The sequence below is a fragment of the Antechinus flavipes genome, chromosome X (assembly GCF_016432865.1).
Source record: "Antechinus flavipes isolate AdamAnt ecotype Samford, QLD, Australia chromosome X, AdamAnt_v2, whole genome shotgun sequence".
NCBI classification, from domain to species: domain Eukaryota; kingdom Metazoa; phylum Chordata; class Mammalia; order Dasyuromorphia; family Dasyuridae; genus Antechinus; species Antechinus flavipes.
In genome coordinates this window covers 53,997,029-54,024,912 of record NC_067404.1, presented here as the reverse complement: position 1 = coordinate 54,024,912, position 27,884 = coordinate 53,997,029, and the positions used below count along the sequence as shown (strand labels likewise).

Genomic DNA, 27,884 nt, shown 5'->3' with positions numbered 1-27,884 from the left:
GGAGGGGGTGGGGGGGAAGGAGGGGAAAAATGGGAACAAAAGGTTTTGCAATTGTCAATGCTGAAAAATTACCCATGCATATATCTTGTAAGTAAAAAACTATAAAGAAATATGTAATAGGAAATACTTTGGGTGCTTTCTATTAAATATAGATTTGATACTGGAAAAAAAAGAAAATGATGCTATCATAGCATTAAATTCAGACGATTATGATAAAAACATCTACAAACATGACCATTTCAATATACAAAGAAGAGCAGAAAAAGGGGGACTGTAGGTGAAACTGATCCAGCAAGTGCAATCATTTTCTCAAAAGCGTGGTAAACTTAAGACACTTTTCGCAACAACTCTCATGTGTTAATGCAGTTTTATAGAGGAGAAAGCCAAACCACATAGAGGGGAAATGACACAGGGCCTGGCAGTAAGGGTCAGGGCCAAGGGTCAAATCCATTTGGCCATATTGCTTCTAGACAGATGTCCTTGTCAAATATATGGGGCAATTTTCCATTTTACAGAACTTGAGCCCAAAGCCATATGAACAAGGCTTGCTCATGATATCTAGGCCTGTTCTCTATAGATCAGCCCACCTTACCTAAAACATTTAACCATGTAGTAATAAAATTGTCCTATCCAAATCCATCCTCATTTTATGGATGGAAGACCAAAAAACTGTGCGTCTCAGTTTCTTCATCCAAAGAGTTGTATGTGAAAGTCTTAGTTCCAAATCTTGTGGTCCTATTATGTGTAAAGCCCTGAAGGTGGATGAGGAGAAGCTGACTAGTTATAATAACTGCCATTTTTATTTACAAAGTACTTTATGGACATTGTCTTTCTTGATAACCGCATTTAAAATTTTAAAAAATATTTTGTTTTTCCCAATACATGCAAAAATAGTTTTCAACATTCACCTCTGCAAATTGTGATCCAAAATTTTCTCCCTCTTCCACCCCGCCAAGTCAGCAAGCAGTCCGATATAGGTTAAACATGTGCAATTCTTCTAAACATATTTTCACATCATGTTGCACAAGAAAAATCAGAGCAAACAAACAAAATAAAAATGAGAAAGAAAAAAAAGGTAAGTGAACAACAACAACAACGAAGATCCAGAATCCAATCCCCATGGTCCCCTTTCTGGCTTCGGCTGTAATTTCTCTCGAGTTAGCCACTATAGCAGGGTAAGTGGAACACTGATTGTGGAGAAAGAGGCTCTGCGTCTAAATCCTTCCTCTGACACATTTCCTATGGAATAAGTGACTTTGGACCAGTTGCCCCCTGGAGTGCTGCCTCCCACATCGGGCAGGACGTAGGGCCTTTCCAGCTTCTCCTGTTTTCCCAGAAGGATTTTGTCAACATTTGAGTGAACTCTGGGTCAGAGCTAGCTGACCAAGTTGAGGATAAAAGGCTAAGCACCTCCAATGTGATATCTCTTTAACAGGCAGGCCATAGGATTCTAATAATCCCTTCCTTAACTTTGGACAGATCACACCTCCAATACCCACCTTGACATCAGGCAGACCCAGAACTCATCAGCTGCTCATCTCTTTCCTCTTTTCTCTCCGTTTCTGTCTCAAAGATCGATAATCAAATCAACATTGCCAATGCTACTAAGGCATGGCTCCACTGAGGGTCCCTGGGATTTAGAGGCCCACTGACTGGGCCAGAGCTCCCTTCCGTGGCCCCGCTCCTGCTCTCAACGTCAACTCCACGATTTTTGCTGTGTTCTTATCCCACTCTATTCTGCCCTTCTCTATGTGGGGTCCAAAATTAGCCAATCTGCAAGAAAACCAACCACTGAGGCAGGCGTCCAAGCCATTAACAATTTCCAAAAGGGACCGGACCCCTTCAATGAACAGGACCTCAGATCTTCCTTATAATTGGAAATGTCCCCTTTCTCCAGGGCCTTACTTTTATTGGGCTCGCTACCCAGACGCTCAGAAGAGCCAAAGTAAAATAGAGTCTCATTGGATGATGGACCTTGCTTTTGACTCCCCAGGAGGGCAAGAAATGACACATCAGAGTGGGGGGGGGGGGAGTCACAGGATGGGCAAGGCAAGGGTCATCTCCGCTGACTAAGTGGTAATAAGATGGGCCTTTCCCAGTTTTGGGCAAAAGAAGATGGTCCAGAGTTACAAACATTAGGTGGGGGACTCCAAATCATGTCAAGACATCTTGTCCCCCTGGGTTTGGACATCAGGATTCTTGTGATTAGCTAATGAACTTTATAACTACTCGGTAAGTGGTGATGAGTGAGTTAGAGATCATCTAATCTAACACAGATGGGAAACTGAGGCCCTAGGATGCAAGAGAGCTATCCAAGCAACGCAGGTGACAAAGGGAGAACCCAGACCCCCAACTGGCTTTCTCTTGCCCTCCATTCCACTGCCTTGTCCAGGCCGTCCCCCATGCCCCCCGCTCGGGGGGGCAGAAGTAGGCTCCACGTATCCCAGGCAAGTTTAAAAAATTAAAAAACAGCCACAAGATATGTTCTGACTGGGCCCCCTTGTTTCTGTACAGAAGAGAAACCAGAAAGAATGTTGAGGTCTTCCCCCATTGGCTGGCAGTGACGTTGCCGGGACGACCATTGCTTGCAAACATTCCATCTAGGAGCCCAGTGTAACAGCTGGGGAATTAACTTGAAGGAGCCCCAACAGCTGTAGCTGTCCAGCAGAAAAGGGTTTCCAGCCAAGGAACTACTTAGCCAGGTAGGCAGGGCCTGGCCTGAACTTTCTCACCACGCGGGGTGGCCTCTGGCGGCCTGCCTTTCTAACCGTTCCCTCTTTTATTGACCTCCTTGGGCTCTGTTGGGAAGTGAAGAGGAGGGGAGGGGGGAAAGAGGTTTAGGAAGGGTGTGGATGGAGAGGAGGTGGTGGGGGATGAAGAGGAAGGGGAGGAAAAGAGGGTTCAGGAATCATTTGGATGGGGGGAGTTCGACTGGAGGGGGGGAATTGAAAAATGGCTAACTCCCCCAGGAGAGATAGGAGAAAATGCCTTCCCCTGTTCCTTGGAGAAAGTGGGGAGACTATGGATTGTAAAACTAATGTAAATGGCGGACCTTTTTAAATGTATTGAATTTTGTTTGTTCTTTGTCATAAGGGACGGACATTTCCGAAGGGGAAGGATCCATTGGGTAACGGCCATAGTGTATAAACAAGATCACTAACATTTTATTTGTTAAACAACATGGGTGTTAAACAAAAAGGTGACGTCGTCTGTCCTTAGGCCCCCTGCCCCCCCCGCTCCCCCCCTCCTCCCAGCTCCATCTCTGAACACTGCAGATCCTATGTACACACAGTTCCCCATGATCAAAATCATTCATTATTAGCCACACACTCCACAACCTGGCTCCCGTTTGGGGAGGGTTTGGCTGGGGAGCTGGGGCTTGAGTGGATCATTCTGGAGTGATCTCAGAGATCTCCCCCCCACTGTGCCTCAGGCTTCCAACGGGGCTTAAGTGGATCACTCTGGAGTGATCTCAGAGATCTCCCCCCCCCACTGTGCCTCAGGCTTCCAATGGGGCTTGAGTGGATCACTCTGGAGTGATCTCAGAGATCCCCCCCCCCCACTGTGGCTCAGGCTTCCAATGGGGCTTGAGTGGATTACTCTGGAGTGATCTCAGAGATCTCCCCCCCCCACTGTGCCTCAGGCTTCCAATGGGGCTTGAGTGGATTACTCTGGAGTGATCTCAGAGATCTCCCCCCCCACTGTGCCTCAGGCTTCCAATGGGGCTTGAGTGGATCACTCTGGAGTGATCTCAGAGATCTCCCCCCCCCCACTGTGGCTCAGGCTTCCAATGGGGCTTGAGTGGATCACTCTGGTGTGATCTCAGAGATCTCCCCCCCCCACTGTGGCTCAGGCTTCCAATGGGGCTTGAGTGGATTACTCTGGAGTGATCTCAGAGATCTTCCCCCCCCCAACTGTGGCTCAGGTTTCCGCTCCCCCAGCCTTGTTCCAAGGTCCCACCCATCCTGGCCTTTGACAGAGAAGCAACTTGGTCCTGTTCCATTCATCATCTGTTAGCCCGACTCCTGGCCCACTTTTGTGTGGCTCTCGGTCCCTTTCCCAAGCCTTAGTTCATTTGGGACCGACAGCCCAACTATTCTTAAAAATGGGTCCATGCTCTGCTTTACTATTGATCCTAGTATTAAGCCCCTCCTTCAATCTTCTGAGCTTATCTGACTTATCTAGGCAGACATATTGGGTTTTTTTAAAAACGCAATTCTCCTCTTTTCCCCCAAAGAACCACAGAACTATATGGGACTCTAAGGGTCATCTGACTCCATTTTACAGATGAGGAAACTGAGGCCCCAGGCGGCCAAATGACTTGCTCTGGGTGACATGGGTGGTCCCGGATGGAGCTGGGATTTAAACCCCGATTCTCTGACTCCAAAAATTAGTTCTCTTGCCCTTATAGCTTGCTGTGTCCCTTACTTGCAATTATATTATCAGAATTTCAAATTTTTTGGAGCCAATTTCCCTTTTCGAGACTCAGGACAAAGGATCGGGTCCTTTTTGGAACTCTGACATCCACTGGTCTCACAGTTAGGATTCATGTCCGATTGGGCCCAACATTTGCTGCCACGATTCCTCCCAGCTCTGAGGTGACGTTCTCCCAAGGTTCCTGACACTCTTGCTCACCATCTAGCTCCCCCTCATTGGTCAGCATTAGGTGTAGCGCAGGAGTCTCAGAGGGACTCCAAGAGCATCTGGTCCAACATCCCTCATTTTGCAGAAGAAATAGGCCCAGGGAGAAGAAGGACTTGATCAGGGTCACACTGACCCTAGATCTAGAATTGGGAAGGATGATGGAAACCATACAGTCAGACTTTGTTCACTTTACAGATGAAGAAACTGAGGCTCAGAAAAGGAAAGGGACTTGATCAAGATCCCTAGAACTAGAACTGGAAGGGACCTCAGAGGCCACTTAGTCCAACCCCTTCATTTTACAAATGGGGAAACCGAGGTATGGGGAAGAGAAGGGATTTGTCAGCGAGATAGTAACCGGAGGAGCTGGGATTTTAACTCGAGTTCTGGGACTCCTGGGTCAGAATTCTTTCACTCCTTCCTCCTTTTGAAAAATGAAGTTGTTGGCACTTCTCCAGTTGGTTCAGTTGTTCTTCATGGAAAGCTCTCCAGCTTCCCCCTCACAGACTTGGCTTATTTCTGCACCAGTTTGTGATCTGTGCCGTCCATTCCGTTGTTCAACAAATCACCCATTGGATAAGCAGTTAAGCACCCACTACGTGCTCAGCACTAACGGCCCCTGTGCCTTGGGAGTGCACACGACACAAATGTGCACAGATATGGGGATAGGGATGGGGAAACATTTCCTTGTAAAGGAAACGTCAGGTGAGGAAAATCCTTGGACCAACGTTCCTTCTCTGCGACATCTGCCTACGGCCAAAAGGTTAAGTGACTTACCTAAGATCTCACAGCCAGTAGATATCAGAGATAGGACTTGAACTCAGGGGATTCCCAGCAGAAAGGGGGTGTTGGGGCAGTGACAGAGGCGGGCAATGGAGAGCTCACTGGACTTGGGGAAGGAAGACTTTAGTCAAAATCCAACTTTAGCTACTTCCTAGATGCGTGAGCCTGGGCACATCATTTAACCTCTGTTTGCCTTAATCCACCGGAAAAGGAAATGGCCATCCACACTATTATCTTAGCCAAGAAAACCCCGAACAATACTTCTTATCTCCCAGGATTACTGAATGAGCGAATTAGATAATATTTGTAAAATGCTTTGTAAACCTGAAAACACTCTATCGATCCGAGCTGTTAGTCCTAGTTTAGAGCCACCCATTGTACCACACTGCCTTAAAAGGTTAGACATGATGCTTAGTCCTGAAAACATACTTTAAAGGATGGAGGTCAGGAAATCAGGCACCTATCACCCTGGGGGATCCCCATGTGGCCATAGTGAGACACTTTTTCGGGCTGCTTACACGTGTGCCTCCCTCCTCTACTTTTGGGATCGTTTTGCTCCCTCTCCCAGAGACAGAATTCTCGTGTTTGGGACAAATTCCCGGAGGGGAGATGGTCGCGTCACAGCCTGGGGAAGCAGCTTGCCACTTGCCCCATGGTTTCCTGGGAGCTAAACTCCTCCTCTCCCTATATTTGAACAGGAGGAGAAATGGGTCCCTCCGTTCCTGTGCCACACCATAACAAGAGGCCCCCAAAGGGTTCTCCAGGGTGAAAAGTAGTCCAAGGCTGGCAGCATCCCCTTCCAATCCCCATCCCTTGGATGCTGGGGCATGCTGGGAGCTATCCTTGCTCTTCAAGCGTTCTACATCTCTAGCTGTTCCCATCCTTCCTTGCTCCCTTTTCTGGCACTGACCCGTCAATAGCATCAAGTCACCCTTCCCTATTTTGTGAAGAGGAAGTGGCCCCTCCTACCTCAGTACCCCAGAACAAAAAGTCTTCCGTGTCAGCCCAGTCCCTACTCAGGTTCTCTCTAGCAGCTGTGCTTCTTTTGGACCACCATTCACTTTCCAGTCATGCAAGTCCATCCCAGGGATACTCTGGTTCAAAATCTTTATTCATTTTACTTATTTTAAAAACTTTATTAATATACAATTTGATACAAAGACAGCTTGAGGCATCTGGATAGTGCAGCCAACCTATTTTTCCATTACTCATATATTCATCGGAGTAATATATATATGTATATATATATATATATAAATATCTATGAATTATTATACTATATTATCACAATATATACTATAATTATAGTATAAATATTATATTATAATATCAATTACAATACACTAATATAGTATATTATTATATATTATATTGATTTATTTATATTTATTACTTTATACTTTTATTATATTTATCATTATATTCTATTTATATAATTTAATTAACATATAATAATTATATGAATTCTATATATAAATATTTATACTCATCTATTACTTATATTGCAAGCTTTCTTCCTTGTTACTCTTGTTTCTGGATCTCTCCTCCGTGGTAAAAAGGCTTACAAAGAGCCTCCCGGTAGGGTGGGAACTTTTTTTTAATTGTACCTAAGAGGGATACAGAAAAGTATCCCTCCCCGATACTTTTACCCAGTATGGCTCCAGCACGGCCAGAGCAGGCCACAGTGTAGGAAATTGCCCAGAGGGTGCTTGGCCCTTGGATCCCTCCGTATCTGCACACAAGTGGGAGCTTATGGATCATAAAACATAATAGGCGTTGTGAGGGCAGCCAGTTGGCTCAATAGATAGAGTGCCAAGCCTGGAGTCAGGAGGACCTGAGTTACAATCCAGCCTCAGGCACTTACAAGTTGTGTGACCCTGGCAAGTCATTTCACTCTGCCTCAGTTTCCTCCTCTGGAAAATGAGCAGAGAAGAAAATGGCAAACCGCTCCAGAATCTCTGCCAGGAAAACCCTGAATGGGATTATGAAGAGTCCCACACAACTAACCACCAACGGATTCCTATTTGATTCTCATTTATTTGTTTTTAATAATCATTTTGTTATTTTTTTATCTGTGTATATGTATCTGAAAAAAGGTTTCCTTTCCTCAGTTTGTCACCAAATTCGTCCCTGAATGTGAGAGGCAGTGTGGTATAGTGGTATAGCCTAGAAGTCAGGAAGTCCTGGGTTCGAGTTCCGACTCACCTCTCCTGGCTCTGTGACTCTGGTTGAGTCACCTTATCTCTCAATATTCTAAGCAGCTAGAACAGGAAGTTGCAGAGAAGGTGCCTACCTGCATTGATAGAAGGACTTTCCTCACCTAGGAGTCCCCTATAATCATGAAATCTCAGGTCCAGTCCCTAGCCTTGTAATTTTTGAGCCTGTCCCTTTTTCTGTCCTTCCCCTAGAGAGCATCCCTTGCGACAACAAATGAAAAAGAAAGAGAAAAATAAAACTGTTCCATACAACTCATCTATGACCGGCTACCTGTGATGGTGTATGCGCCATTCCACACCAGTAGACCCCACCCCCACCTACCTACCCATACAACATCTCTTCAAAGAAGGGAAGGAGGTGCCTTTTCTCATCCCTTCTTCAGAAGAGATGGCATGACTGAGTTTTTGGTGGTTGACAGTGACCGTTTACGGTTAAAAATCTCCAGTGCTCATAAGCTCAGGGACTACTTCTCACCTCTTCTTAGTGTTCCAGGGAGAAATTTCCTAAGTATGTGATAAAAGATCAGCAAGAAACCTGCCATCAAAGAGCTGAAGTCAGTTTTGAAGGGACTGAAAGATGCCGTTGGCCCATCACTCCCTAGGGCACTCAAAGAGGTCTTGGACTGGATTGTAAGTTTTTTTTTTGTTTTGGAAGCAAACTTTTCCACTTTATTTTTCTTTTCTTTTTTTTTTGATATATTTAATATATTTTTAAATGTATTTTAAATTTATTTTTTTTAATTTAGAAAAAAATTTCTTTACAACATTATCCCTAAGTTTTTCAAAAGCGTCCCTCCTGGATTCCCTCTAGCGTGGCCAGAGCAGGCCAGAATGCAACAAAGAGCCTGGAGTGTACTTGGCACTCGGGGCCCTTTGCCTTTGATTACCTCTCAACCACTCTTTCGAAGACTCAGACTAGCAGGGCCTGAGGGAACCAGAGACATTTGCTAGTCCCAGAGTTCTGAAACTAGGGTCCAGGAACGGTTTTTTAAAATTTATTTTTATTCAAGTTTTTTATATTATAGCTTTTTATTGACAGAACATATGCATGGGTAATTTTTCAGCATTGAAAATTGCCAAACCTTTTGTTCCAACTTTTCCCCTCCTTCCCCCCACTCCTCCCCCCAGATGGCAGGTAGTCCAATACATGTTAAATATGTTAAAGTAGAAGTTAAATCCAATATATGTATACATGTCCATACAGGAACTGCTTTTTAAAATGTTTTTGCTGGCTAGATTTCAGGCTTAATTGGCTTTTTTTATTCTCTGTAATTTATACCTTTGGAAACATAGTTATGAGAAGGGCTCTGTTGCCCGTCCAGGACACAAAAAAGGTTAAGAACTTGTCGTCGAATCCCCTTATTTTACAGAGAGGGAAACTGAGGCCCACGGTGAGGAATGGATATGCTCACAAGGTCACACAACTAGGAAGTAGTAAAGTCAGGATTCAAACTCGGGTCTTTCGCCTCTTAAATTCAGTGCTCATTCCGTGATACCACACTGCCTCTGTACCTCCTGGGAAGTAGGTCCACTGGGTCACAGAGAGTAAAGGGGACTTGTCTGAAGTCATATAGGGAGGGATAGCACTGAGTTTTCTCCGTCCCAAGTTCCACGCCCTTTTCGTGACATGTTTCCTTGTGCAATTTTTCTCGTTTCCCAAAATTTAATGTTGATATAGCGTGATAAACCTACGACAAGATCTCTGGGCTTTCTGTAGGATTTGCTATTTGAGAGAGCTATTCAATATGGCCTATGGGCACAGAGATTCCCCGTTGCCCCCATTCAAATTACAGACAAAGCGAGGCAACAGAAAGGGGTTTCTGGGTGGTCCAGTGGCAGACCCCAATTTGGAACTTAAGATGACCGACTTCCAGGCCTGTGCTTTTACCATTAGACCAAGTTATTTCCAGCCATGATGGGAGAAATGGGAATTTTGAAACCAGATGGAAAATCAAGGGAGCTGCCCCCCATCCTTTCTGTCTCCAATTTGGGTTCGCAGCAGAACCTGCTGACGTTTGTTTTCGCTCATGCTTCCAAACAAAGTAAAGAAGGCCCCCTCGCGTCACAGGTCGGGCCCATAATGTCTTCGTGTGAAACTCTGGCAGTAGGCAAGTCAATTAACCTTCCAGCGCCTGAGATAGCTTTTAGGACCGTTGCTTACAGAAAAACTGCCTACTAGCATTCGTGAAGGTAATTTCCACACTGGAAATTGTTCCCTACATCAATGAAATCTCAGGTCTGGTCCCTCCTCCAGTCCAAAAAATGATATGAGTTATCTCTGTGAAACTGAAAGAAATTGGGGGCCCACTGAACTTTTCTTTTTCTTTTTTGCTGAGGTGCTTGGGGTTAAGTGACTTGCCCAGGGTCACACAGCTAGGAAGCATTAAGTGTCCGAGACCAGATTTGAACTCAGGTCAATTTATTAGTAAAGTATTAACTTACCAATAAAAGATCTCAGCAAAACTAAGACCCCAAATGAGGGGGGCAGCTCCCTTTTATAGTTTTGGGGACTGATTAATGGGAAAACTGGATCTCTGAACTTACCTCATGACAGTTCAGCTGAGTTTTATACTAAGTTCAGAGACAAAAAGCCAGACTCAGGCCCGTGATAGGACAAAAAATCAATTAGAAACAGGATCAATTCGAAAAGACGCAGAATCGACCTCATCCTTTCATCTTGCCTTGATCTAAGGAATACAGTTATCCCTTCCACAAGGTGGGAGGTGGGGAGGAGGGCACAGGCTGGTCAGAGGGACGCCGCCTCCATCTGGGCAATTTGCCCCAAATGTTTTGGCTCTCCCTTTGTATCAGGGAAGAAATCGGAATATTTTCTTTTGCTTTATGGGGTGTTTGTGGTGTCTTGTGGTAAAATCTGAGTGAAGTATTTGGACATAAGGCTCTATGTGGTGGTGTGACGCTTCCGGAAAACTCCCCCAAGCTCCCATTTAATTTCTTATGCTGATTCCATATCGTGCTGTATTGAAACCGCGATGGGGAGAGGCAGAAGGGCTGACTGGACTTTCTGTTCTCCTCCCAAGGGGTGGAGCCCTGGCAGACCAACACTGAGGCCCTTGATCTTCTAGACTACTGGACTCCAAACACTCTTCTTAGAACTCAATGCTAAAGACGTGTTAATAATCACCACAAGTTCCATTTACCAAAGGACTTTCTTCCTCACCAATCTCCCCCTCCCCTTCCAGGTAGGTGGCTCGCATTATTATTCTCCTTCTAGAGAGAAGAAAACCGAGGTTCAGAGAGTCCGTAGTCACTGGCTCGATTTCAATCTGGGTCTTGTGAGGTCAAATGTAGCATCCTTTTCACCCGTCTCAATGGTTTGGCTCCACGAAGGTAGAGAAAGAGAGATTGCCCTCCTCAGCAATTAGCATCCTCAGGTGGATGGACGGATGTCCAAGGAGAAGGAAGAGAAGGTGGGATAACTTGACACTCCTTTCCCTGCCTTCTTTCGGTTTTGGGGTTGTTCCCATAGTTAAACGAATGGACGCCTTGAATCCCCAAGCATTTGTTAGAGACATTATAATATATTAATATAAAATATAGTAACTTAGTAACATAGTTGATATCTTACTCTGGTGTATATGTGGGTTGAAGAATACGGGCCCCTTGGTTTAGAGGTAGAAAGGACCCTAGCGGCCATCTAATCCAACCCCTTTATTCGACAGAAGGGGAAACTGAGGCCCAGCTTAAGGTCACATATAGGATCTTCGAATTAGAGTCAGAGGCCAGCTACTCTAACCTCCTTATTTGACAGAGGGGGAAACTGAGGCCCAGGAAAAGGAGGTGGTTTCCCTAAGGTCACATACAGTATCATAGAATTAGAAGGATGTCAGAAGCCAGCTACTCTAACCCGCTTATTTGACAGAGGAGGAAACTGAGGCTCAGCCTGAAGTAATTTTGCTCTAGATCAAACAAGCATGTGACCGGGCAGGACTTGAGCCCATGTCTCTCTGATTCCGAATGTAATCCTCTCTGTAGCATACCGTACCTCTTCAAAAGCAGAGATACAGTGTAGGAAAGGGCTCTGCTTTTGAGACCTAGGATTTGAATCCAGCCTCTATCTTTTCTTAGCTGTTTGGCTTTGGAGGAATCATTTACCCTATGTGAACCCCAGTTTCCTCCTTTCATTCCTCACCAATGTGGATAGGTCATTTGTTCTTAGATGAGCATCAGGGGCTCAAAATGGTTAAGAAACAGTCTTTTGAACAAGTTACTTTGAGAAAGTAATTTCTCTTCTGTTCATTCAACAATAATTTATTAAGTCTAGAGCACCAGCCCTGAAGTCAGGAGAACCTGAGTTCAAACCTGGCCTCGGACACTTCACACTTCCTAGCTGTGTGACCCTGGGCAAGTCACTTAATCCCAATCGCCTCAGCAAAAAAACCCTACAAAACAATTTATTAAGTCAGTCAATCAGCAGGCATTAATGAGGAACCTGCTGTGTTCGAAGACACTAGGGCTACAAAGAAAGGCAAAAACTATTGCTCTCTAGAAGCTTTTAGTCCAGTAGAGGAGATGACATGAAAATAACTAGGCAAAGACAAGATACATATGGAGTAGATATTAGGGAATCACAGAGGGGAGCCTCAGGAGGCTCTGGATCTGGAAGGAAGTCTCGGAAATAAAGAGGATGAGAGGGAAACTGTAGGCCAGACAATGCAAAGGCATGAAGGTGAGAGACGTAGTGTTTAGCTCCAGAAACCGCCCACTGGTTTAGCTTAAACTGTCCAGTGCCCAAAGGGGAGTAATATGACAGAAACTTAAAGAAGCAGGATGGGGTCAGGTGGTGAAGAGCTTCAAATGCCAGAGTCTGGTGCTTGCCATTTGGTCCTGGGTGGGGGTAATAGGGAGCCACTTAGGTTTATTGAGTACAAGGGTAGCACCGTTAGACCGACACTTTAGGAAAATGGCTTTGGCAGCTGATGGAAGTTGATTCAAAGTCAGACAAAACTGGAGGCAGGAAAACACAATCAGAGGCCTATTGCACAGGGCCAGGTGAGAGGCAATGAGGGAATGAACTGGGGTGGGAGATGTAGAACCAAAGAGAAGGAGACATACGTGACAGGTGTGGAAAGGGAGAACAACAGACTTGACAACAAATTGAACATATGGGATGAGTGTGAGAAAGGGGCCGAGGATGACAACAAGTTTGAAAAACATGGAGAATGGGCAGGAAGTGATACCCTTGCTAGTAAGAGAAAACTTGGTAGAGAGGAGGAGTTTGACACCCATTAAGATAGAAAATTCTGTTTTGGGCGTGTTATGCTTGAGGGGCTTCCACTTTTTTTCGTCTTCTTGAGGCAACTGGGGTTAATTGACTTGCCCAAAGTCACACAGCTAGGAAGTGTTAAGCATCAGAGGCTGGAATTGAATTCAGGGCCAGTGCTCTATCCACTGGGCCACCTAGCTGCCCCGGGGCTTTTAGACATCTGAGAGGCATTGGATGATGGGACACTAACTCAAGAGAGAAGTTGGTGCTAGCTGAGTAGCTCTGGGAATCATCTTAGAAATGACGATTAAATCCAAGGAAGTTGATGAAATCAACAAGGGATTCTGCCTTGGGTAGGGGGAAGGCAAGGGAGGAAGGGAGAAAAATCCGCAACCCAAAATCTTACAAAAAATGAATGTTGAAAACTTCACTTTGTGTGTTTGGAAAAATAAAATTGCATTGAGAAACAAAGAAATATTTCAAGTGAAAATAGGACAGATTCTGCTGTCTTGTAATTAATCTGCTTATCGATGGCATGAATTAATAAATTCATTTTCAAAAGAACTCAACAAGTGAGATGCTGAAAAAAAGACAGAAGAGGGTCTAGGACAGAGTTTGGGGGGATTCCCGTGATTAGTGGGCATGACTATGCCCTATCAAAAGATACTGTGAGAAGGAGTAATAGCAATCAATGAATAAAAATACTATAAAGTGTGATGACCGTGTTAGCACCCTGGATACCTTAGAATCAGCCAGAGTCAGGATAAGGAAAAGTCCTTAGTCTTTATTCTTGGTCTTTAGGGGTAGGAGTGAATTAGATGGAAGAAGAATTTCTGTGACCTCCTTCTTCCACATCTACCGCCAAAGTGACTCTGGCTCATCTTACTCCACCCCCAGTCCCTCCTACAATTCTCTGTATACACCAATCATCGAGCCAGCACAGGATAGTGGGAAGGGCCATTCCCCAAGCATATGCCCATAGAGTATTGGCCAATCGGTAATTAGCCTTAAGTGCTCGAACCGACCTCAGTGCATCGAGTCAAGAGTTTCAAGCCTCTACAATAAAGCATCTACTATGTGCCGAGCAGGAGAGAACAGCAGCACGAAAACCTAGAGGGAGGTCTCTCTCTGGAGAAAGAGAGGGTTTCCACAAGTCGAGGCTTCAGAGATGTCAAGAAGAATGAGGGTTGAGAAAAGGCCATTCAATCTGTAAATCAAGAGGGCACTGGTAAATTGGAGAGGGAAGTTGCTTATTTTGTGTCTGGCAATGGAAAAAGAAAGAGCAAAAATAATACAGATGCTCTCCTAATTAATAATTATTTAAATTGTAAAAATTATATATATAAATTATATATAAAATTTAAAAAATAAATAAATAAGGAGTTTATGTTTTCAGTTTCTCTAGCTATCAAATGGGACAATTCCTAGGCCTCTCTGAAGAAGTGAGCTGGTGGATGGGAATTATTCTGTATCCTATGTATTTTTTTCCTCAATAGTATTTTATTTTTCCAACTATACATGATAGATTTCAACATTTATTTATTTATTTATTTTTTGCTGAGGCGATTGAGGTTTAGTGACTTGCCCAGAGTCCCACAGCTAGGAAAGTCAATGTTCATTTTTGCAAGATTTTGTGTTCCAGATTTTTCTACTTTAATCTTGGGTTCCTAATGCCCTTGATGTCACCCTCAGGAGTCTTCAGGTATCTCAAGGGAAACTGCAAGATTTTCAAACCCAGACAGATCTGAATTCACTCCATAGGACACTTGGAAGGGTGGTGTGTGTTGAGAGTCACAGGGGGTCAGGATGCCCCTGAGTTTTAGAACCACAGCACGGTATGACCCTCCTAACTGATGGAAGTCAACGTGTCCACATCCGTCCTTGGTCCTCAGCAAAGGTGAACGATGAGGGTAAGTAAGAGGCAAAAGGCAACTTCTTAAATTTCTTTCAGGTTGAAGATAATGGATAAAGGCTCCTTTTCCTCAAATACAGTGGAAAAATCTATGCAGATAACAGAAGATGCCATTTACGCTGCAGTTAAGACACTGGAAGGTAGTGAGCCTGGAGGGGCAGGCTATGCAATAAATATTTATTGAGTGGGTAAAACGCCTAGGTAGGGACCTCTCACCTACCCCCTTTTTTGGCTGCAACATGCTAATTAACTAATAATTTCAGATTTAGAAAATCCAGTGAAAAACATACAATGGACAACATGTAAGGACTTCACAGTGGACCTGGGCCGACAGCAGATAGAAGAATACATCTCGGTAAGTTCTGTCAGTCAATCAGTTAGTACTTTTTATGTGCCTACTGTGTGCCCAGCACTGTGCTACAGACAGAAAGAAGTGCAAAAACACGGACCCTGCCCTCAAGGAGCTCCCAAGCCAAAGTGCATCAAGGGATATTTAGAATGAAGGGAATAGTAATCTCCAAGAGAAGGCGTTAGCGATGCAGGGGTGGAGGGAAAAGGGAAATTAGGAACTCTTGCAGAAGCTCAGATCCAAAGGGGGCCAGGGAAGACAGGAGCCTGTCCAGGTGAAAGGAACAGCATGAAGTTCTAGGGTCCTCACTTATGGCTAGTCATGGGAAGAAGACGGCTAAGGAAATGGTCCTAATCCCCCAGCTAAGAAAGTTGACCGCTGAAAGGAGAGATAGGAAGCTTGGCTGCAAATGGCCTCTTCCTTTGGTGTCTTTAGCATAGAGTCCAGAGTTTTTAAAGGGGAAGAAACCTTAGAGGTGATGTGGTCCAGTCCTTCTGTATTACAGATGAGAAAACTAAGGCATGGAGAAGGTCATGTCGCCAGTGAGCGGCAGAGCGGAAACCAGAATCCAGGTCTTCTGCTTCCTGATGCCTGCTCATTCTGTTATTCTTCATGCTGGCAGCTCAACTGACCAATTGATATAGAAACTGTAAAGTGGGGATACAGGAACTGTAAAGTGGGAGAGAAGAACTGTAAAGTGGGGATACAGAAACTGTAAAATAGAATAGAGAAACTGTAAAGTGGGGATAGAGGAGTTGTAAAGTGGGGATGAGATTCCCAAGTACTAAATAATGACGTTGTGTCCATAGTCTCTGCCCATTGAAAAAGAGGAGATATGGCTGATACAGAGTCATAGTCCAAGTTTGCACTTGGTTTGCTTCAAATGGAGCATTGGAGCAAATGGAGCTGGGTTTCAAGCCTCAGGGTGACCAGTGACCTGGGCATTGTTGGACAAGGCTTTCCCTGCTTCTGAACCTGGTTTCTCTCTAAGATTTAAGGGTTGAACTAGATGGCGTCTACACTTCCTCTGACACTCAGTTCAATTTAGTAAAGGGTTACTAATGACCACTATGCGATGGGCCCCGCTCCTGGTCTTAGGGATGTAATGATGAACAACGATTGTATTCCTGCCTTCAAGGAGGTTGTGATCTATTCTCTGGGACTAGCACAGTGGAAAAAGCGCTAGACTTGGAGTCAGTAGGCTACAAATACTTTTTGTAGACTACACGCCATGACTTCGCTGATCTAGGGAAGTTGCGGGACCACAGCAAGGAGATAATTACTTGACAATTTAATAGTCTTTGAGAAGTGCTCAGGATCACACAACCCACATATGCTATAGGTGCTACTTGAAGCCAGAGTTTCCTGATTCCAATGTACCAAGTTGCCTCTAATAATGTGAAGTATTATTCCTGAATAATATCTATATAATATAATCTAATTAAACACAGTTTAATAATCTGAAGTATTATTCCTGAATAATACTTCCTATTTCTATGGTGTTTCCTGATTCCAAAGCCTCTAATCAATATACCAAGTTGCCTTTAATAATCTGAAGTATTATTCCTGAATATCTATATGATATAATCTAATTAAACACAGCCTAATAATCTGAAGTATTATTCCTGAATAATATCTATATAATTTAATCTAATTCAACACGGTTCAATAATGTGAAATATTATTCCTGAATAATAGTTCCGATTTCCATGGTGTTTCCTGATTCCAAAGACTCTAATCAATGTACAAAGTTTCCTCTAATAATCCGAAGTATTATTCCTGAATTATATCTATATAATCTAATCTAATTAAACACAGCCTAATAATCTGAAGTATTATTCCTGAATAATACTTCCTATTTCTATGATGCTTTCTTCCCTGATATTACTATCTCCCTTTCAGCAGAGAAGGGAACAGAGTCTCAGAGAGAGGAGGTGGCCTGCCAGGGCCATATGATTAAAAAGTGTCAAGGGCACATCTCCTACCGTCAAGTGAACTGCTTTTTCCAGTACCAGAACAGCATCCATCTGGTAAATGAACGATGGCCAATAATCTCTTTACTGGGATGCTTTGCTTCAGGGAAACTTGAAGCAGGAAAACCCCTAGTTATAAAGTCAGTCAAGTAGGGGCAAGCCATGTAAAAGTCTCTGCTTTACAAAAGTATTCATCCTAGTTTAATCTTCAAAGAGTAGGTCCATAGAGTTGGAAGGGACCCCAGAGGTCATCTAGTCAAACCCCTTCATTTTACAAAGAAGGAAACTGAGGTGCAGAAAGGCAAAGGAACTTGTTCAAGGTCACACAGAGGATCCTATGTCTAGATCTGGAAAGGAGCCTAGAAGCCATCTAGTTCAGCCCCTTCATTTTACAGCGGGGGGAGGGGGGGAGGGGAATGAGACCCAGATATGTGAACTGATTTGCCCACAAAAGATCACAGATCTTGAACTAGAAGGACCTTATAGGCTAGTTAGTCTAAAACCTCTCATTTTAAAGGAGGGGAAACCAAGGCCCAGGGAGATGAGACATTTGTCTGAGGTCACAGACACAGAAGGGAGCCGGCATTTGAATTCATATCCTAAGACTTTAAGTTCGGTTCACTTTCACCAAATTCACTTTCTCTCCGAAGTCCCAAGTTCCCTTGGTAAAAGGAAACCGGGATTCAATGGATGTCGTTTTTTCCAGGAGCATTGCTCTCAGGCTCAGGGCTGTGCTGATCCCATCCTGCCTCTGGTGGCAGAGCTGCCATCAATGCATGGCACTCCACTCCCCTTCCCTATCTCTTTCTTCATCTGCCTTTCTCTTAACCGCTTCTTAATTTCTCTCTCTCCCCCTTCTATCTTTGTTTGTCTTTCTCTCTTTGTCTCTTTTTCTCCTGATCCTTTCTCCTCCTGTTTCTTTCTCTCTCCCTCCTTTCTGTCTCTGTCTTTCTCTCTCCCTCCCTTCTCTCTGTCTCTGTCTCCCTTCCGTGTCTCTTTCTCCTCCTTCTCTCCCTTCCTTTCCCTTCTCTCCTCATTTTGTGTTGAGCAGACTTGGGAATTTCATGAGAGCTGGCTCCATTGGTCTGACTACTTGGAGAAGGAAGACTTGGAGTTCAGTGTCCGCTACCATTACCGGGTGCGCTGGAGCATCCCCACATCCCGAAAGCCCATCCCTCGGGCCACTGCCTGTGTCTACTTTCTCATTGAGATCTCCAAGATCAAACCTAAAGTGAGCGCTCCCCCTTTGGCCGCTGGCCCCTTCCTGGAATAGAACTAGGGAAAGCTACCCCTCCCACACACACACAATGAGATTGCCGTATTGGGGCAAATCCCTAGATTGGTTATAGTTCAGTTTGACTCTATGGTTCAGTCTGTATGACTTCTTGGGTCGTGGTGCAGCTCCTGCTCAAACCTTAACTAGCTGGGTGACCCTGGCCAGCCAGTTCTCTGATCTGAGCCTTTATAGCCTCGGTTACATGAGGGGGTCACACCGGATGACCTCTGAGGTCCCTTCCAGCTGTAGACCTAAAACTCCATGTGACCTTTATGCTTCCGTTTGCATTTTGGTAAAAGGCAGAGATTGGTGGGTGGGTGGATTTAAACACAATGACCTCCAGGGTTCCTTCTGAATCTATGGTCCCATGATCCTACACTCCAAGAGCCCAGGAAATGGAAACAGGAGGTCTGAGTTAAATTTCCTGTTCAGATCCTGACTAGCTTCATGACACCTGATACTTTATACTCTCAGGTTCCTCATCTTTAAAATGAAGATAATTATTTTCACATCGTTACCTCCGAGGGGTTCTTGAGAGGAAAGCATTTTACGGATGAGGAAAGTGAGGCAGTGAAGTGACTTGCCCAGGGTCACACTAAGACTAGGCAGTGTCTGAGGTCAGATTTGAATTCAGGAAGTGGAGTCTCCCTGACTCCAGGCCTGGCACTCTGCCCAGTGGGCTAACTTGCTTTGTTTTGGGGAAATGGGGTCTCTAAACTTCAAGGCTCCCTAGAAATGAAAGCTAGCGTGGCTAATTTCTTCTTTCTGTCACAGAGTTTGCCAGTTGAAGTATTTTTTGTTCTGGAGTCCAACAGATATGTTCACAGGTAATATATGTGTTTGGGGGCTACATTAAAAAGAGGAGTGGGAGGGGGAGAAGACCAGTGAATAGGAAGGGGGAAGGGAAGAAGGAAAGGCTTACTAGTCCCCAATGAGGTGCAGTCAAAAATCCCAGCTCTGAGGGCTTGCTCACAGGTTTAATCATGCCTTTGGATGAAATACTCCCATCCTCCAAGGACCTAATAGGCTAGCTCATTGATCCTTGCAGCATGAGAAGGCACAAGGAAGGGTATGAATGACTCCCAGTCTTGAAAGACTATTTTTTTAAAATAGAAATGTGTAGAATTAACTTGAAATCCTTTTCAGGTTTAGTAGCTTCTCTGAAATGAAGCAGCTAGGTAGTACAGCGGATAGAGCGTGGGTCATGGAGTTAGCAAAGTCCTAAATTTAAATCCTGTCTTAGATACTTAATACCTTGTGACTCTGGGCCTGTTTCCTCACTTGTGAAAAAATGAGGAAATTGGAATTAATGGCCTCTAAAATGGCTGTTCCAGATCTCTATCTCTCTATATTATATCTTGATTAATTTTTTCATCATTTCTTTAAGAAAAATATATCTTATTGATGTCTTTTGTCTTGATTTCCGTCATTTCCCACCCACCCACCCATCCCCTACCTTGAACCCTCCCTTGTGGCAAAAGAAAACACTCAGCAAAATACAGAAACCTTGTCCGATAACGTAGATAGTAGTCTGTGCCAGCAGTCTCCCACCTCTTGGTTTTATTCCAGAGACCTTCATGAGTTTGCCCATTATGTACTTTTGGTGATCTTTTCATTTCCATTGTTGTTTTCCTAGTTTCCTTCTGCTTCAAATCACACAGATGTCCCCACATTTCCCTGAATTCCCTCTACCTGTCATACATGTAATAGTGCATCTCACTCATTTATCAGAGTTCTCTTTTTGGTTTATTTCCCACTTGGGCGCTGAATTGGATTCTTCGTTACTACAAAAAAATGATATTATGACGATTTGGGACTATATTGATCCCTTATTTCTCTATTTGGTTTCCTTAGGGCAGTCCCAGTACTGGGATTGCTAGATGGAAGGGTATGGAAAGTTTAGTCATTTTTCTTGCATGATTCCAAATTGAGATCCTGAATAGACTACTCTTCAGGTCTATCCAAAGTGCATCTATCTTTCCATACTCCTCCGACATTGATTATTGCTGCCTAGCTTCTGTGATTTTAAGAACTTTCTATTTTTCCCTCCCCCTTTCTCTCTCCCTGTCTCCTCTCCCTCCCTCGTTGTTTTTCAATCTTTCTTTTTCTCTTTCTTCTTTCCCCTCCCTTCTTCTTTTTCTCTTTCCCTCCCTTTCTCAATCTCTTTCCTTCTCTCTTTCTGTCTCTCCTCTCCCTCCCTTCCACTTCCTCTCCATCGCTCTGCCGTATTTGTTCCTTCTCTTTCCTGTCTCTCCTCTTCTCCCTCCCTTCCTTTGTCTCTCAATCTTTCTTTCCTTCTGTCTCCTTCCTTCTCCTTTTCCCTCTTCTCCCTTCCTCTTTCCTTCATTCTTCCTCCTTCCCTCTCTTCTTCCTTTTTCTCTCTCTTCTCTCTCCCCAACCCCACTGCAGACCAGGAAAATCTCGCTTCCGAGAAAAGTGGCTGAAGGACATCATTGAAAGCAAGATCATCCTAATGAACAGCATTAACTTCTAATTCAATGATCCACTGTTGATTTGGGGTTTGGGGGACTGGATTTCTGGTATATGTGCACTAAATACAACATTATAAATTCAGTCATACAGTATGTTTTGGGAAATAAAGTTGTCAGGACACTTAGAATCTAGCTGCCTGGAATTGTTTTCCATTCTGTTTGTTATAACACACAAATAAATTTACCAGACAGTTGTTTTCTATTTCTCCATCTTTTCTATTAGTATACCCCCATTCATAGTCATCTAGGTGGTACAGTAGATAGAGTTTGGGGCACAGAATCGGGAAGACCCGAGTTCAGGTCCAATCCTGCCTCTAATCCAATCAAGTCACCCTGGACAAGTCACTTAACCCTGTTTCCTAATCTGTAAAAAGCATTAGACAGTAATAAGGAAGTTATTGCATCTAGTTTGAGATACCTAGTAGGCAGCTAGAGATGCAAAACTCGAGGCCAGGAGAGAGATTAGGACTGAACAAGCTGACTTGAGAGTCATCAGCTTAAAGAAGATAATTTATATAATGATAGTTGATGAAAACCCCAAGTAAAATAAAAAAAGGGCCCAGGACAGAACCTTGTGGAACAGCGATGATTAGCAGACAGGATATGAGGATCCAGGAGAGGAGACAGGAGCCATCAGGTGAGTAAGAGAACGAGAATAAATAGTGTCACAGAAATCTGGAGAGAAGAGAGTCATCAACAGCATCGAAGACTACAGTGAGATCAACGACGAGACAAAGTCATTGGATTTGGCGATCAAAATCGCTAATAACTGGAGGGAGTTGTTTTGGTTAAATGTCAGAAGACAGACTATAAAATTAAGGGAGGAAAAGAAGTGGATGTCACTTGTTGTAGACCATTTTCTTTCTCAAGGTGTTTGGCCAGAAAAAGGAGATATAGGACAAGAAGTAGTAGAGCTAGATGGATCATAAGGGTTTTTTGGGAGGCGGGGAACACATGGGGTTATGTTTGTAAGTAGTGGAGAAACAGGGAGAGATGAAAGATTAATGAGAAAGGGCCATCTGCTGAAGAAAATGGAATGGGATGACAGAGGAAAAACAAAAATACCATGTGTAAAGTGCTTTGTAATCCTTAAAATCCCAAATAAATAGCCGACATTGCCATCAAATTCTTCTGCCTCCCTCCCTATAACTTTAACTACTTGGTTCTCTCTTTTCCCCTCTGAGGCAAAACAAACCAAAAAACCCTGACTCAACCACCAAAAAAAAACCATCCTTGCTGTTAAAACCACCTTTCCTATGGTTTTGAATCTTCTCTTCATCCTGATTTATCTTCAACTTCTCAATCCCTTTCTCACTCCCCCAAACAGCTGACCAATGCAGTTGTTAAATCAACATTAATTCATCTCATCTACTTACTCATCTGATAAGAAAGTTCATCAATACCCTGCACGTGGTGTCATAGAAATGTTCATCAGTACCCTGCACGTAGTGTTATAGAAATGTTAGCTACTATTTTGAGGAACTGAGATCAGGACACTTAATGAGGAATTAAAGCATTCAGTGGACTTGAGGACACACAGTAGCTAATACTAAATGAGAGGTAAATCAACAAGTCAGACTCTGATGTGTTAGGCTCACCTAATCTAGGATCATTAGGGAGGCTTTTTTCGGTCTTATTTCTGAAGCAGAGATATCATTTCATTTCTTGAATTGATGGATTTTCCCAAGTCCCACCAGATAGCACAGAGACTATTCTGTGTGTACTATCTACCTGGTTGTCTGGCCTAGGTTAGCCGTGGATTAAGCTCAGTGACCGTCTTGGAGCAGAAGACAGATGTTTGATGGACACAAAACAAGGCTTTGAAAAAACAGATGGTTAACTAATTCAGGATGGTAGGAAGTGGTGCTTCCTTGCTGCTCTCAAAAACTTCTCAAACAACCAGAAGCATGACATTTACTTTATTTGAATAAAAAGAATCCAAATTCAATACATCAGCCAATGCTGTCAACATTCTGAGTTTCTTGGGACTGTTGGTACAATAAGACAGAACAAAAAATGGAGAGGAATGTAAAGGTGAAAATGTCTTCCTTAACTCCAAATGGCATTACATACTTTAAAAGCAGCAAGCTAATTCTGTCTTCCCTATAGTTTATTCAAATAAAGGCTTATTCTTAATGAAAACATCCCCTCATAAATTACTATAGCTAAATAACAAACATCCATGGATGATAACAATACTATTATTTTTAAAGATCCATATTCACAAAAAGGAGGAAGATTTTAACATTTGTAGATGCAAAGATTTTAATACATATTATCTACCCCTAACATGCTTATGGATCACAGTCTTCAAAAGCTACTTTCTAGGCACATTTTAAACAGAAATCATATCATTATGCCGGTGTCCTGGACATTTCATACTTTTAAAAATTAAAAGAACTTAAAGTTACTTTAAAAAAACACAAGTGATATGAATAGAAGATAAGAACTCAAATCCTTGAGAGATTTATGCATGAGAATTGTGAACACCAGAGAAAGGAAAGGAGTGGCCTAAAGTTATACAAAGAGCCAAATAACAGCATTCAACATTGAATTCAGATTGAGTACAAGTCTTATGCTTTCTAATGTGCAATTTAATTAGTCTATTCCATAAGAAGGAAAGAAATCTTATTTCTAGAGTAGAGATATCATCTCTTTTCTTAAATTTATGTATTTTCCTATTAGCTTAAATGTAGTTAACGTTGTTAAGATTAATTTCAGATGAGTAGACATCATTTCCAATTCCCATCAACTAACATGGGAACTATGATGTATATACTATCTACCTGGCTGTGTGGATTATGTTAGCTGTAGAGTAAGCATGGTGACCATCATGGAGCAGAAGACAGATGTTTGGCGGATACAAAACAAGGCTTTGGAGAACCAGATGGTTACGCAGTTCAGGATGGTAGGAAGTGGTGTCTTTGTTGCTCCCAAAAGCTTCTCAAACAACCAGAAGCGTGAAACTTACTTTATTGGAATGAAAATAACCCAAACTCAATACATCAGCCAATGTAGTCAATGTTCTTACTTAGTTTCCTAGGTCCTGTTGGTACAATAAGACAGAACAAAAAATGTAGAGGAATGTAATGGTGAAAATAGCATGTATTTTCATGTATATTATCTACCCTGTACATGCTTATGGATCATAGCTGAAAATCTCTTCAGATGCTATTTTCTAGGTACAATCTAAGCAGAAATAATGTTGTTATGCTGGTATACTAGACATTCCATACTTTCAAAGTTACTTTAAAAAACACAACTGAAATTAATAGAAATTAGAGCTGAAATCCTTAAGAGATTTATGTATGAGAATTGTGAACCCCAGAGAAAGGATAGGACTGGTCTGAAGTCACACAAGTGGCTGCATTCAGATTTGAATCCAGATTTGAGTAGAAGTCCTATGTTCTCTTATTTGCAATTCAACCGGTCCGTTCCACAAGAAGGAAAGGAACCAACATTCATATTCCGGGAACAAACTCTACCTTGTCCAATTATTCAAAACATTTTCAAACTCCCTGTTTTCCCTTTGCAACTATGACCTAATTTTGGTCACCAACAATGGCTGCTTCCTCTATTTCCTGCAAGCACACTTGAAACTGATGGGAGGCTAGTTCTGCTAAATCCAATAGAGGATGTAATACAGAGGTAATAGCAGCATAATCTTGTAGAGTACGATTTACAATTCTTATCTTTTGTCAATTTGACCCTTGTCATGTCTCCCTCAATATACATTCACAGAATTACAGAAGGTCAAAGTTGAAAACAACTTCAACAATAATGTAAATTCAATCCATTTTGTGATCTGGGGTCTTTCACCTGAGTTCCCTAGCTCTAGATTTTAAGATTCTGAATTTTTATAATTTTTATTTATTATTATTATTTTGTTATTATTAATTTTTTATTAATAGGTACCCTTTTGGAACCAAGTGTGCTCATCCAAAAAGATACAAAGAAAACACCTAAATTCTACCAACAACTTATTTGTGCAAAAAATATTAATAATATTAAATAAAAGGCACATTTATAAATTCAAATCAGGCATTTGAGAGAAAAGGAGAAATGGATGTAGAGATGCTTTTGACTTGAATTTCTGTTCCATAACTAAGAAAGCATCCTATCTGTTCTCCTTCCCCTTTGTCTTTCTGTAGATGATTTCTCTGAAGTTGGCTAGAATCCTGCTCTCTCTCTTTCATCGTTCTTCTCGGTTGAATGACTCCAGGGTTCGTTTCTTATCGACCCCATAGACCTGGTTTTCCTTTCGGAGATGCACAGCCTCCATTCTATGATGCCTAGAAAATTTTGACTATAAACCTAACTTTACCTTATCCCACTCCACTCCCTTGAAATGGTCTCAAACTTCTCAGCGTGTCTGAATACCAAGTAGTCCATTTCAAAAACGGTGTCTGAAATGGGTCAGATTGGAAGTAAGCCAAGCTGACTTTAAGCTGATTTTATGTCTTTTCTAGCATTCAATCCAACCTATCTTTCCTGAATCACTGATGCTCTGTCAGCATAACAAATACTACTTAGTCTTAACCACCGAGGGTACAAGACCAGTGTGGTGCTATCGGAAGCCTACTCTGGATAGAAAGTTAAGTAGATGTCAGTACGTGGATCACCTAGGCAACCCTGTCTCTGCTGGATCCTAACAGCAGGGGACATGGGGGCTAGCATGCTATCAATCAGGCAAAGTCCCTGCAAGGTTCCAGTCCACTGAATAAGGAGTAGCCCTTGTTACTACAAACTGGACCAGGTACAAAGCTCTGAACAAAGAACTTTTAGCATATAGGCTGTGCCTTGAAGAGAAGACAACAAACAGAACCAATGCTGACCCTATTGAGGGCAGCAGGGATCTTTTATGGTCAGGAGGGGAGTCTTCTCAAAAGATAAGGTGACCTGGGAGTTGCTGCTGGTCTTGAGTAAGGACACTGTCTAAGATCCCACATATCATTAGAATTAAAACTTACTGATTCTCTATGCATACAGATGTGTGTGCATGGGTGCATATGTGTGTGCACGGGTACGTATGCGTGTGCACATCTCTAAAAAGCTATGTCACCCTCAGTGTATTCTCCACTCCAGGGACCATTACTCTAATTCCTGGAATGAAGCTTGGTCCATTTAGGACTGGTTCTCAACAATAGATCTTACTTCTCCGCTGGACTTAAGCTGCCCTACAGGCCAACTCAGAAACAGGGCACTTCTCCGATTGCCAAAATGGTACGATTCTTCAGGGGCATAATGTACAGTTGTGCTCAGATTCTTCCAGAGGCTAAGATAGCTAGCAATATTTATTATGTGGCAACGTAAGGACTAGAGAAAGATATTTGTAGGTACATTTTTAGGAGAATGATGACATTACTGAGTTTGAAGTCAAACTACATGTGGAACAGCTAGGGAAATGACCAATGGATAAAGCACTGACTCTAAGTCAGGAAGACCTGACTGTTTCAGAGACTTGGTGTTTAAGCTCTCTTAGACTCAGTTTCCTCCTTTATGAGATGGGGATAAGAACAGTTATCTCAGGGGGTTTTGGTGAGGCTCAATGAGATGCTTACAGCAGCATTTAAATACTAGTTATTATTATTGTTGTTGTTATGTAATATCTTGAATTTCAAATAAACAATGCATGTTTAGATTCTTTTTATCCTAAACCATCACTTGGTGGAATAACTACTCTAAGATCGAAATTATTATGGCTGTACAATATCCTACTTAATTCCTGTAATTAAAAAAAAAATCAATGTTAAGAACCTACCTGCTTCCACTCATGACATATCCCGCATATTCAAATGATGCAATCTCTTCACTCGTCAGGCCAATTTCTCCTCTCCGAGGGATCCGCTTTCCAGCTTTCACATATTCGGTCATGGCTTCGCCTTCGCCAGGCAATAGAGCGTGACCGTAGCTACGAAGAAATTAAGGCAGGGATTTGTGCATTAGATCATCTCTGTATTCAAAGATTGTAAACAGAAGACGCAAGTCAAGATTTCCTTGGGAAACAACTGAGACAGCAATAACTAAGTGGGTAGGCCAGCTTGCCCGAGAAGTACAGAGAGTTCCTTTGGGACAGCTGAATGGAAGGATCATTATTATTGATTACAGACTAGTGTAGATCCCTCCTCTTCCCTTGACGGTTTTGCTTCCACTTAATTCTCTCTCCATTTTTTCCCCTTAAAAAAAAAAACCCTAAAATCCTTAAACAGCATTTCTGAAATTTTTCATTTCCCTAGGCAGGGATCACGGGCCCCAGTGATAGCTCACTTGAAGACTGACAGCTCATGTGACCTCTAAGAGAAGGCCTGAAAGGTACATGGGAAGCCTGAACATTACATTTTTTTTTATCTTTTTAAAAATATATTTTATTTATTTCATCAGGTATTTCCCAATTATAGGTAAATAATTTTTAACATTCAGTTTTGGAAATTCTGAATTTGAAATTCTCTCTTTCCCTCCCCCCCCACCTTTGAGAAAGTATCAATTACATGTGTAAAATCATGCAAAATATATTTCCATATAATTTCCATGTTGCAAAAGACAAAGTAAAAAAGTAGACCATCCTATTTCTACATTTCTACTGCTACTCACCTCACAGGTCTGTCATCCGAAACACTGAATGCTTTTGGAACTTCTGGTCCAATCAATCCCTGACTTTCTTCACTGTCTGTCAAAAAAACCAAACCAAAACACCCAAAATAAACAAACACACACACACATTAAGATTACCAGTTGGTTAATGGAATACTTGTTGAGTATATTCAGTCCACTGGGTGGAATATATTCAAAAGGTGCTTTATGGGAAGGAAGAAAGTCCCTTATCAGGGGAGCTTCCAATTTAGTGGAATAATCCCAGACAACAAGGAATGAATGGCTTTTGGCCTTATGGGAACTGTCGGACACACCAGATTTGTGGTGTGTGATGCTGAGGAACCGCTCCTAAACAATCACTCCTCTGTCTATGTATAGATACAGATACTTATTCCACAGAAGTTGCTTACAGAGAACTTACCCAGTG

At 42.7% G+C, this 27,884-nt stretch overlaps 1 protein-coding gene across 1 annotated transcript; it reads left to right on the top strand.

Annotated features, from left to right (window-relative positions):
* Positions 1–2,607: 2,607 nt before the first annotated feature.
* On the top strand, positions 2,608–20,994 carry AKAP14 (A-kinase anchoring protein 14). Its single transcript, XM_051968009.1, has 7 exons — positions 2,608–2,702; positions 10,679–10,840; positions 14,816–14,916; positions 15,040–15,131; positions 18,150–18,329; positions 19,149–19,201; positions 20,784–20,994. The coding sequence occupies exons 3-7, from the start codon at positions 14,826–14,828 to the stop codon at positions 20,866–20,868; spliced, it is 501 nt and encodes a 166-aa protein (XP_051823969.1). The 5' UTR covers positions 2,608–2,702; positions 10,679–10,840; positions 14,816–14,825; the 3' UTR covers positions 20,869–20,994.
* The last annotated feature ends 6,890 nt before the right edge of the window (positions 20,995–27,884 follow it).

What these genes read in the sequence shown, in the direction of transcription:
- AKAP14 (XM_051968009.1), top strand. Translation starts at nt 14,826, where the DNA reads ATGGATAAAGGCTCCTTTTCCTCAAATACAGTGGAAAAATCTATGCAG. An exon ending in AGATAGAAGAATACATCTCG is followed by an intron (nt 15,132 to 18,149) that starts GTAAGTTCTGTC and finishes TGTGTTGAGCAG; the next exon opens with ACTTGGGAATTTCATGAGAG. An exon ending in TCCAACAGATATGTTCACAG is followed by an intron (nt 19,202 to 20,783) that starts GTAATATATGTG and finishes ACCCCACTGCAG; the next exon opens with ACCAGGAAAATCTCGCTTCC.